The 11,011-nt window shown below is 55.9% G+C and overlaps 2 protein-coding genes across 8 annotated transcripts in view; one reads left to right on the top strand and one right to left on the bottom strand.

The window, feature by feature from the left end:
* Positions 1-248: 248 nt before the first annotated feature.
* GSTZ1 (glutathione S-transferase zeta 1) lies at positions 249-10,849 on the bottom strand. 7 transcript variants are annotated; one of them, XM_006157080.3, is made up of 9 exons: positions 10,690-10,849; positions 7,577-7,628; positions 6,247-6,314; positions 5,659-5,739; positions 5,237-5,362; positions 4,113-4,191; positions 3,537-3,589; positions 1,343-1,392; positions 249-675 (listed from the first exon to the last, which is right to left on the bottom strand). In XM_006157080.3, exons 1-9 carry the CDS (start codon positions 10,702-10,704, stop codon positions 549-551), a joined length of 651 nt encoding a protein of 216 aa, XP_006157142.1. In that variant the 5' UTR covers positions 10,705-10,849; the 3' UTR covers positions 249-548. The 7 variants fall into 7 exon arrangements, with proteins under 7 accessions (XP_006157142.1, XP_006157143.1, XP_006157141.1 ...); XM_006157081.3 differs by having other exon boundaries at positions 10,624-10,706; XM_006157079.3 differs by lacking the exon at positions 10,690-10,849 and adding an exon at positions 7,941-8,047.
* Positions 10,850-10,968: 119 nt separating this feature from the next.
* POMT2 (protein O-mannosyltransferase 2) overlaps positions 10,969-11,011 on the top strand; it is a gene marked incomplete in the record, with an annotated part of 52,163 nt that continues 52,120 nt past the window's right edge. The window contains 1 exon segment of the mRNA XM_006157077.3: positions 10,969-11,011. Coding sequence (XP_006157139.2) covers positions 10,970-11,011 — 42 coding nt within the window.

Genomic DNA, 11,011 nt, shown 5'->3' with positions numbered 1-11,011 from the left:
GCTTTTTTCTCTTCCTCACCCTTAGGTGCCAGGGTCAGGCCTGCCACAGGGTGGACAAGTAGCTTGACTGACCTTTTCAACTGGTCAGACACACGGATTCCAGCTAGGGAGTGTGTGCATCTTCTGGAACCCCATTTAGTCTTAACCGAGCAAGTTGGGGGTCTGTTCGGTTAATGGCCACATTGCACTGTGGGCATTCTTTGGGGTCAGGTATAGTAAGAGGGATAAGAGAAGGAGTGCAGGCTTCCTTTCCGGTGAACTCGCCAGGCATTTAATCCCCATTCTCACTTTGTCTGCATGTCTGCCCATGACAGGCAGGCAACAATTCTGCCCACCTTTTCCCTGCACCCCCCAACCCTGCTCTGCCCACATGTGACAGATGAGAAGACTGAGGCAGAACAAGCTGCAGTAGGACGGCAGATCCAAGGCACGAGTCCAAGTTCCAGGGGTAGAATTCAATTAGGATGCACCCGTTTCCAGGTCCGCTCAGCCCACCCAGCTTCTGCTCCCACACCCTGCTCCCCACGTCAGCTGGGAAGGTTTGGGAACTAGGCCCTCAGCTCGGCAGGTGTATCCGGCTGCCGGCAGGGGTGAGACACTTGGAAGGCCTCCAATGCCAGCAGTGTCTTGTTGATGCGGCTGATGGTAGGGTAGGGGCTGAGATCCACCTTGAACCTATAACAGAGAACACTCTGAAAACTACGGTTTCAGGACTCAGGGTGACTGCCCTGTGGGTAGTAAGGGAGCAGAGAGGTAAGGCCGGATGATGGCCATGGGGCTGGCCAGGACAGGAGGTAAGGCAGCTCTGCAGGGGAGCCTGGTACACAGTGAGCATGGGTAGGTCTTGAGCCATATCGTTTGGCATGTCACCTACTGTGCCCGTCTAAGCAATGACAGTACTGAGAACCCACTCGTGTGAGGTTCAGTGCTAGCCGCTTATATACACAGTGTGTCTCTTTACCCATATCCTAAGCTCGAGGCAGGGCTGTGCCATTCACTGCATGTCTCTAATGCCTGGCCTGAGCCTTGCACGGAGAGGTACTCATTCAAGCCCTGTTGAAGGACTGATGTAAGAAAGCAGGCAGACACACCACAGCTGGTGACAGCGGGCAGGTGCTCTTGGGGTGTCCACCAGGTGAGCTGCCTCTTAGAATGGGGCTGTCTGTACTGTGCAGGATCACCTGGGTGGGCATGGTAAGGGTATTTTGCTGATTTCTTCTAGACCAAAGTGTCTTCTGGTCAGTTGGGGCAGCCTGTACGAGATGCTGCCCCAGTAGCTGAAGAGAGGGGCCTGCCTGAGGGTGGAGCTGGGTGGAGGGAGGGTGGCAGGGCTCTCTCTTACCTATCGGCATTTGCCACCTGAGGCACTAGGCACAGGTCAGCCATGGACACCTGAAAGAGAGCCGGGTGGGTCTGCATCAGGGTGGGTACCTGGGGCTCAGTGGCTGGGTGGGGCGTGTCCACTGTGACTGAGCTGTGGGTGTCAGCTCTGAAGTTCCCATCTGCTCCAGCTCCTCTGCCCATCCCACCATCCTACCCCAGCCTCATTTCCCCTGGGTCTGCCAGCGTCTGTCCCTTAGAGCTGAAGTGCTTCTCCCAGGCTGCAGTCCAGTTGCCCTGGCAACCAGCTCTGTGGGTTTGTTGCCCTGGTGGATGTTACTGTGTTTATTAAAATGGCCATCAGGACCAGCAGTTGGCCTAATGGCTATGTCACTGGACTCCCATGTAGTTGACTGTGGTTCGAGTCCTAGACCCAGTGGCTTAAACTCACGCCAGGCACGTGTGCGTGCGTGCCCAAGACCCTGAGAGGAGAATGGAGGAGAAGGGATTGTGGCTTGGCCATCCCCCTTGGGGGGTGATTTCTTGCTTTCTATCTGTCTGTCTGTCTTTCTGGCGAGCACATACGCCCTATAGCAAAAGCCTCAGAAAAAAAATTAAAATGGCTATCTCTAGGGACTGGGTGAGGGCTCTCAGTAGGGAGCAGGCAGTGGGGTGGGGAGCCATGGACCCAGACCACAGGTGTAGGGCCTTGGCCTGCAGGAGTAAATGGCACGTAACCCTAGACTCAGAACTGGGAGGGGATGGAGATGTCACCTAGTCTGATCCCTCAGCTGACATCCAGGCCCCGCATCATCTCAGTGATGTGCTCTTCCAGCCTGAACACCGCACTGCTTCCTGAGGCAGCTTAGTAGGAAAAGGCTGAGGAGCTCCCCAGGGGCTAATTCTGCCTGGCATAGAGGTCCCCCCTCAGGAAGCTCTGAGCAGACCCAGACCTGGGGAGAGGGAGGGGGCTGGGTCTGAGCAGGAGAGAGCGACAGCCTGAGGGAGGAGGCGGCTGTGGGCAGGCCTGGGGAGGGCTTACCTGGTCTCCCACACAGTACTTCCCTGCTGTGCTCTGCAGGATCTGCTCCAGAGCTGTGGGGACCACACGAATAATCTTACCCTGGGCATGAAGGGGACATCGACCTTTCTGGGCTTTGGCCTCTGCAGTTATGAAACGGGCAGCTATCCCAGGGGCAGATTAGGTGTGGGGAATGTGGCAGCCACGCCTGGAGAGTAGCTAGGGGGTGAAGTGAGGTTTTCCTGGGCTCCTCAAGTCCAGACACCAGCCCCTCACACTCTCCAGAGTGGATAAGATCGTGACTGAGCTGTGGGTGTCAGCTCTGAAGTTCCCATCTGCTCCAGCTCCTCTGCCCATCCCACCATCCTACCCCAGCCTCATTTCCCCTGGGTCTGCCAGCGTCTGTCCCTTAGAGCTGAAGTGCTTCTCCCAGGCTGCAGTCCAGTTGCCCTGGCAACCAGCTCTGTGGGTTTGTTGCCCTGGTGGATGTTACTGTGTTTATTAAAATGGCCATCAGGACCAGCAGTTGGCCTAATGGCTATGTCACTGGACTCCCATGTAGTTGACTGTGGTTCGAGTCCTAGACCCAGTGGCTTAAACTCACGCCAGGCACGTGTGCGTGCGTGCCCAAGACCCTGAGAGGAGAATGGAGGAGAAGGGATTGTGGCTTGGCCATCCCCCTTGGGGGGTGATTTCTTGCTTTCTATCTGTCTGTCTGTCTTTCTGGCGAGCACATACGCCCTATAGCAAAAGCCTCAGAAAAAAAATTAAAATGGCTATCTCTAGGGACTGGGTGAGGGCTCTCAGTAGGGAGCAGGCAGTGGGGTGGGGAGCCATGGACCCAGACCACAGGTGTAGGGCCTTGGCCTGCAGGAGTAAATGGCACGTAACCCTAGACTCAGAACTGGGAGGGGATGGAGATGTCACCTAGTCTGATCCCTCAGCTGACATCCAGGCCCCGCATCATCTCAGTGATGTGCTCTTCCAGCCTGAACACCGCACTGCTTCCTGAGGCAGCTTAGTAGGAAAAGGCTGAGGAGCTCCCCAGGGGCTAATTCTGCCTGGCATAGAGGTCCCCCCTCAGGAAGCTCTGAGCAGACCCAGACCTGGGGAGAGGGAGGGGGCTGGGTCTGAGCAGGAGAGAGCGACAGCCTGAGGGAGGAGGCGGCTGTGGGCAGGCCTGGGGAGGGCTTACCTGGTCTCCCACACAGTACTTCCCTGCTGTGCTCTGCAGGATCTGCTCCAGAGCTGTGGGGACCACACGAATAATCTTACCCTGGGCATGAAGGGGACATCGACCTTTCTGGGCTTTGGCCTCTGCAGTTATGAAACGGGCAGCTATCCCAGGGGCAGATTAGGTGTGGGGAATGTGGCAGCCACGCCTGGAGAGTAGCTAGGGGGTGAAGTGAGGTTTTCCTGGGCTCCTCAAGTCCAGACACCAGCCCCTCACACTCTCCAGAGTGGATAAGATCTGCCGCTGGCCAAGGCAGCAGCTCCCACGCTGATAGGCTGGCACTGTTTCCTGGCTGAAGTGGGCAGTGAAGCAGAAGTTGGGTCATCCAGCTCTGAAGGGCTGTGGCCTCAGGTCCTGAGGTTCCCAGAAGGGCCAGAGCTTGAGGCCAGTTGTGGGTGCCCATCCAGCCCACTCCTTCCTAGCCATGTCCACCTCCATGCCACTGTCAAGACTGAAGCAGTCTAGGAGGCTGGTTCAGATGCCCAGGCCGTGTGCACGAGGGCCATTTCTCTAAGAGGCCATCTGGGGAGGACTCACCATTAAAGCCCGAGCTGATGGCCTTCTGGGCCCAGGCCAGCTGCTTCTCCTGTCCCACTTGCTTCAGGACAGACAAGTTCTGCACAACCCAAGGGAAATTCATGAGTGCTTTGGGAGCCAGCCTGGGCCTGCCCCACAGCCAAATTCCTCAGGGAAGTCAGTTCCCATCTGCCCTAGCTGCATACCTACCCCCTGCCCCGGGCTCTGTGAGTCCCTCCTCCCTGCAGGAGCCTGAAGCTGGTAGGCGGTGGCTACCACACAGCCACTGCCTCAGGCTTCCCCATGGCCCTGGGTCTGGAAGCCACGTGGTTCTGGCAGAGAAGCAGGGACACAGGACGCTGCCATGGCTGTGGCCTATTTGCTTTACGCTCAGTGCTCCCCCCTACGTGGTCCTCGTGCAGGGAGGAGGGGTGGGGATGGGATGGGGCAGGCACACAGGACTGGCTTCAGAGATTTCAACTCCGGTTCCATCCTTGCACCCCTGGGGCCATCTTACTTCTCAGCCGTTTCCTCACTGTAAAATGGTGATGTCTGTCTAAGTGCTTGTGTTAATAAGCGAGATGACACGGGGTAGGGGACTCAGGTGCACAGGGGTCCTGGGCTTGGTCCCTGCTCTGCTAACTTAGCTGTATGACTCAGCTATTTCCTTGTTTACCAAGTCAGGGTTTGACACACATGAATGACTGGATGCTTTTTTGTTTTACTAGTGAAAAAAAAAAAAATCCTATGAGAACTCCAAATATGATATAGAACACAGGCAGGAGGCCTGGACCTGGGCCTGCTCAGCCTCTCCCAGACTGTCCCTAGAGGGCCCAGTGTGGGACACCCACTTGCTACAATCTTTTGGGGTTGGCACTAGAGAGCCTTTCCCACTTAGAGCACCTCCAGGTACATCCTTGGAAACCTAGGGTTTCTAAGATTGCGGGTTGGAGCCCAAAGGGCGGCTGACTTCTGGGATCCCCGCTGCTTCCTGCCATTCAGTGGTCTAGGTTGAAGCCCCCTCAGAATCCCTCTGCCCTCCTGCCATCCCCACCCCACACTGAGCATCTTGTTGCGGGCTCAGGACATCAGCATGCGAGTGCTGGAAGGTAAGTGTGAGGGGTGCCAGGGAACAAGTGCCACACCTGCAGGGGCTGGATGCCCCCAGCGATGAGGTCAGAAATCATGCGCACGCTGGCCCTCTGTTTTGGGTCTTGCGGCAGGAGCGGTGGAGTGGGCCGAGTCTCCTCCAGGTACTCAATGATGGCCAGCTGTCAGGAGAGGAGCAGTGAGGAGGGGAGGGGGCCTGGGGCAAGAGAGGGCAGGGCCTTCCACTACCACCTCTCCCTCCTCTTCCTCCTCCTCAGCTTGAGCCCTAGAAAGCCTTCTTGGTCTGTTCCCCAAATGCATGTCCTCCCCACACTCCCCAAACACCCTCTCTCCCTTGTACCACTTGTCCCGTGAGGGTGAGGCACCAGGGGCCTCGGCCACATGCAGGCGAGGGACATGCATGGCCCTCTCATCCAGGGCTTGGCTCTCACGGGGCCTCCCCAAGCCCTGCACTCACTGACTGGCCAATGGTGATTCCATCAATCTTCAGGGCTGGCACCTGCTTCATGGGATTCAGTGCCTGGAATTCCTTGGAGAACTGTGGAGACAAGGCCCTGGTGTGCTGGCTGGCCTGGCCTCAGCTGGCTAGAGCAGAACCAAGCAAGCAGGAAGACCCATCCTCGCATTCCCTTCCCTGGGGAGGACCCAGCTCCCAGGCCCCAGGGACCTGTGTAGTACGCACACCTGGCAGCCGCCCGGTTACAGGCGTCATCCAGTGGCCTGATCGTGGGCTTCCTCCTGTATCTCATACTGTGGCTGCCGAGTCAGCTCCGATCTCAGCCAGCCATCCAGAGGGCCCAATGTGGGGCATCCACTCTCCACCCACCCCCTGGGTTGGTGCTGAAGGGCCAGACTATGGTTGGGGGCCTGGAACCCTGGCTCATCCCCTGGCTGCTACTGCTCTACAGCCTGTTGTACAGTGTGAGCCAGCAGCCTCCTCCACCCAAGGAGCCGTAAGACACAGGGGCACTGCTTGGAGAGACACTCCCTGCGGTACCTCTCCACGTGCCAACCCCCACATCATGATCTGGGGCTGTCTCCTTACCTGCTGCCCCCCATCCTGGACGAGATTGATAGGCATCGTCTCATAGTCAATGCCTTTCAAGGCCAGAGCTAGGACATACCATGGAGAAGAGTCAGGGACTAGCCTCTGGTTATACACCCGGAGAAGGAGCCCTCCAGGGAGCCATGGGGCTGCAGGGGGTGGGGGTTTCTGCACCCTCTTGGGGGAGTCAATGCCCAGGCTTCAGACTATCGCCTTCTCTCCAGTTGTCCTTGTCACTGCCCACTCCCCTACCTCGGGTGCAGGATGCGCTGTGTCTCTCACCCGTGGACTTAGAGCTGGCTCTCTGGGTCCCCAGGGGGGCCCTCCTGCTCTCTGAGAGGTACTAGGAAGGTGTGTGTCCTGGAAGACTGGACTCCCAGAGGGCTATGTCCCGCTCCCTCTGCCTCTCCTATGCTTTATATGGTGGTGGGTTAGGGCAGAGACTCTGGGGTCAAGGACGGGTACCTCTTGGAGAAGTTTCTCCTGGGACCCAATGCTCTGGCTAACTCCAGCAAATATCAAGTGACTGTGGGTGGAGAGGGGTCATGGAGGGTGGCTTTATATTAGAGTTGGGGCCAGGCTCTGGAGGTAGCCTGCTTGGGTTCAAAGTCTACTGCATTCACTTGCTCTGTGACCTTGAGCAGGTAACTTAATGAGCCTCTGTGCCTCAGTTTCCTCATCTGACGAGGAGCATAGCACAGTGGACTCTGGAGTGACTACATGGTTCAAATTCCTGCTCTGCCTCTCAGCAGATGGAACAAGTATCTCGCCTCAGTTTCCTCATCTGTACAACAGGGACGAGGTGTCAGTGGAATCATACATGAAAAGCACTTGGCATGGAGCTCTTTAGCAGCGTGAGCGACTCTGAATGCGATCTCTGCCCAAGGCTGTACCAACTTGGGGAGGAAAGGTCAAACTGGAACTCTCCAGAGAGTGGGAGATGCTGCTTCCTGAAGCCTCTGCAGCTGACACTGACCAGTTCTGTTTAATTTGCCAGGTCAAATAAGATAACCGAGGGAGGCCAGCTGTTCCCTGCCAGTAACCAGGGCCCTCTGGGTTTGGCAAGCCTGCTTTCTGCACAGTTGTCAAGGGGCTTTGGAGAGTGGTGTAGAGAGAAAGGGCAGTCTCATGTGAAAAATCACTCTCTTCCTCCCACCCGGCCCTTCTCTTCTTGAAGTTCCTGGGTGGACGTGCCTTTCGGAACAGGGCCTTCGGGAGCCTGGGGAGTCTGGCTGACAGTGCACCTTCTATCCCGTGCCAGCTTTGCACACAGGCATCTCCACTCTTCCCACCATCCCGGCTGCTCAGCTTGCAGCGGCAAAGCTCTTACCAATTCGGACTCTCCATGAGCAGGAGCTTCGGAAATAGGAATAGAGGATGGGCTGGCGAGAGAGAACAGGAGTGCACATTAACCGTGCTCAGTGCGTTCCTAGCCTCAGGAGCCCCTGGAGAGAAGGCACCAGCCCTCAGACCAGTCCCCAGACACAGGCACTCTGAGCCAACACTGTTTCTTCTCACCCCACCAGGCCTCCTTCCTCAGGTCCGCCTCTGTGTAGCTTGTGCCAGACTCAGCTCTCTGGGGCAGAGGCCTGGGAGTTGCACGCACTCCCTCAGCTCCAAACTGTGCTGGCCTGAGCTCCGGAGGTCGGAGTGGCCCCCACAAGGTGCAGCTCGTTTGCAAGTGCCTTCCCTACCTTGCCAGACTCACTCATGGTGCTGCAGTGACCCTTGGCCTCCCATGGACTGTCCACTCTCACAGAGCAGCCAGGCAGGGGAGGAACCCTGAAGGGGTGGATCCTCTGAACCAATGAGGAAGCTGGGCTAGACAGGCGTACAGGGAACTTTGACTCTGGTCAGAGATAGTATCTTCTTCTACCTTGTGGACAGTTCCCAGGGCCAGGTTTGGTCTCCTGGGTGGGGCGTGGCCTGGTGGGGAGGCAGTAGTTCGTGTGGTGGAGTTAGCTGGGGCTGGCATGCCCGAGGTCTGGGCCCAGTGCAGGAAACAGTCCTGCAAGATCATGGACAAATCCCAGCCATTTCTGGTCTTTAGCTCTCTCTTTTGTAAAACAAAGGATTGCCCTAAAGTGATGGCCTAGAGTCCTTCTAGCAGTGCCAGAAAGACCAAGAATTCTAATGTCCTGATGCTTTGGTATCCATCTCCTTGAACCTCCTACCCACCAGTTCTCCAAGCTCATGGCTGCCTCATAAAATTAGGCAGATACACCCATTCACCCCAAAGCTGAGGTTGCAAGTTCGCAGCCTACAGGGGCCCTATTTGGCTCTCAGAAGTGTTGTTTGGTATACACAATATTTTAAAATGTTCCATCAGTTGTCAATGTTTAAAGACCAGTAATTCCATATATAAATCTTGTTTTTTGTTTTTAATAAAAAAATCTGGAGATGCGGGTTCAGGTTCTTAAGTAGCAACCATTGACTGGAGCAGATTAATAGCATCTGTCAGTCAGGGTGTGCCTTCCCTAGCCTGCTGTTTCTCACACCTGGCCCACTTCTGACGTTTTTTGTGTCCTTCCAGCTCCCAGAGGCAGCTGAGTGTGTGGCCCCTGTAAAGTTTAAGAACTCAAAAGTTAATTTCTCTGATGCCTCTTGGTAACCAGTATCTCAAAGCAGGACCCAGGAAAGTCACCAGTGATTAGCACTCATGAATCTCCCCACAGACACACGTGTGTCCATGCGGATGAGGAAGAACCTGATAGAATCTCTCAGATCACTCACCTACCACCTCAATGAATACATGCATTTCACCGAAGATCCCTTCCCCTCTGCTGACCCCCACATGCTATCTGAACCTGCTTTCACCACTTCTGCACTACCAACTTGGTCTTTTTTATTTTTTTTAAAGGACCTTTCTTAAAAAGGGCACCTTTTGGGACCAGCAGAGGGCATAATGGTTACGTTGCTGGACTCCCACAGAGTTGACTGTGGTTCGAGTCCCAGACTCAGTGGTTTGAAACTCACACCAGGCGTGTGTCCATGTGCCCAAAATCCAGAGGGGAGAATGGAGGAGAAGGGATTGCCACATTATCATCCCCATCGGGGGTGATTTGTTTCCTGGCCCAGCGAGCACACATACCCTATAGAAAAATATCTAAAAAAAAAAAAACCCCGAAGACGCTTTTTGGGGGAAATGAAGAAGGTTCTGGCCCAGAATGGGTAAGAGGCAGCAAGTGTCCTTCAAAGAGGAGGAGTTGGGAGGCCACAATTGAATCTTCCTTATTTGGGGAGGCATCCCTTTCCTTACACATGTGGCTGAAGGGAACCCCGGGGCTAAGACAGGGGCTGGTCTGAGGAAGGACCTGCACCTAAGTGAAGAATGCCTGAAAAATGCCTTACCTGATGACTGATACGCGTTTAACTCCAACCAGGGTCACAAGAAATGCCACTGCTATCCATCATGGCTCATAACCGGGAAATCTGAAATCTCTTGGGCAATTTCTGCTTTCTCTTACCAGTGATAACTGTATAAACTATTTCGTTCCTTTTTGTATTTGTTGAGCTAAATTTTAAGTCCAAGTAAAGTATCCATCTAATCAGCACTCCTGAAGAATTGTTTCCAATTCTGTTATGCATTCTGATTATTCTAGCAGATTGTATTTTTAAAAAACAATCAATTATTTATTTATTTAAATTTGACCAGAGAGGGAGAGAGAGAGAGAGAGAAAGCAATCTGCCAAGTCCGGGATTCAAACCGTGGCCGACCATGAGGGAATCCAGCGACACAACTGCTACAGTATGTGCTGGTCCTTAGCAGACTGTATTTTTAAATCACCTCTTGCACGTGACTTTAGAGAGTCTCCTAAAGTCCCATTGGAAATGGGAGGGCTAGACATTATTCATGTATAACGTCCCACCTGATTGCGACTTTCCTTAGATCTAGCTAAAACAGCGTCCTTCAGACTTCAGTATGCCTAAGACTCAACTGGGCCTCTTAGAAAACAAGCAGAATATCCAGCCCTTTCCTTCAGAGGGGCCCGGGGGAGGGGTGCGAGGACAACGCCTCCCCTCGCGTCCTGTAAAACGCTCACATCTCCCCCTGCAAGGCCATCCAGTAATTGCTAGGACTGCGCGCGCAGGGCTGGGAGGTGCTGCGAGGTGAGGGCTGACGTTCCGCAGCCCAGGTAGAGGTCGCTGTGGGAGGGCTAAGGAGGGCCGACACCGGAGTGGAGCGCGCCACGGGTACACGACCCGCCCCCGCCCCGCTCTCGAGCCCCATAGAAGCGCCACCTCCGGCCGGAACCTCCGCGACAGCGAACCTCCGCGACAGCCAACCTCCGAAGGCCGCGCGCAGACGCAGATCGCGCCAGGCGCGGCGCACTGCACGCCGGGAGTCGTTGTGGCGCTGTGGGCGGAGCGGCTCACCTTTGACCCGCCCCCAGGACTTGGCGTTTCTAACTAGCGCCCTTCTCCCGGGAGCGTGGCACCGACCTTCCCCGCTTGCATCTCGCACTTCGGGCGACCCCTCGTCCAGGCCAAGACACTTCGCGCCTGGGACTGGCCGACAACTGAGGCCCAGCGACACTCCGGCGACTCAGACCGCTGGCTGTCGTCGGGGTGAAGCGAGGGGCTGGACTAGCATGGTCTTCCGTGCGGCCCCGGGCTCGCCCCGCCCTCCCGCCGCCGCCCGCGTCCCCGACCCGGCGCTGCTGGGAGTTGCAGTTCCCTGAGCCCGTCTTTCTTCTGTCACCCCCGTCTGCCCGGCCCCGACATGCTCTACGCCACTGGCCGCCTCCTGGTTGCCGGGGCGGCC

The sequence above is a fragment of the Tupaia chinensis genome, unplaced genomic scaffold (genome assembly GCF_000334495.1).
Source record: "Tupaia chinensis unplaced genomic scaffold, TupChi_1.0 Scaffold000528_1, whole genome shotgun sequence".
Taxonomy (NCBI): domain Eukaryota; kingdom Metazoa; phylum Chordata; class Mammalia; order Scandentia; family Tupaiidae; genus Tupaia; species Tupaia belangeri.
The sequence above is the reverse complement of the archived record's forward strand: the minus strand, read 5'-3'. Positions and strand labels throughout refer to the sequence as shown.

Excerpts from the sequence above, each read along its gene's own strand:
- GSTZ1 (XM_006157079.3), bottom strand. Across the intron at positions 1,393-3,536 it reads AGTACTGTGTGGGAGACCAG|GTGTCCATGGCTGACCTGTG; the intron begins GTAAGCCCTCCC and ends GCTCTCTTTCAG. Across the intron at positions 676-1,342 it reads CAGGTGGCAAATGCCGATAG|GTTCAAGGTGGATCTCAGCC; the intron begins GTAAGAGAGAGC and ends TCTCTGTTATAG.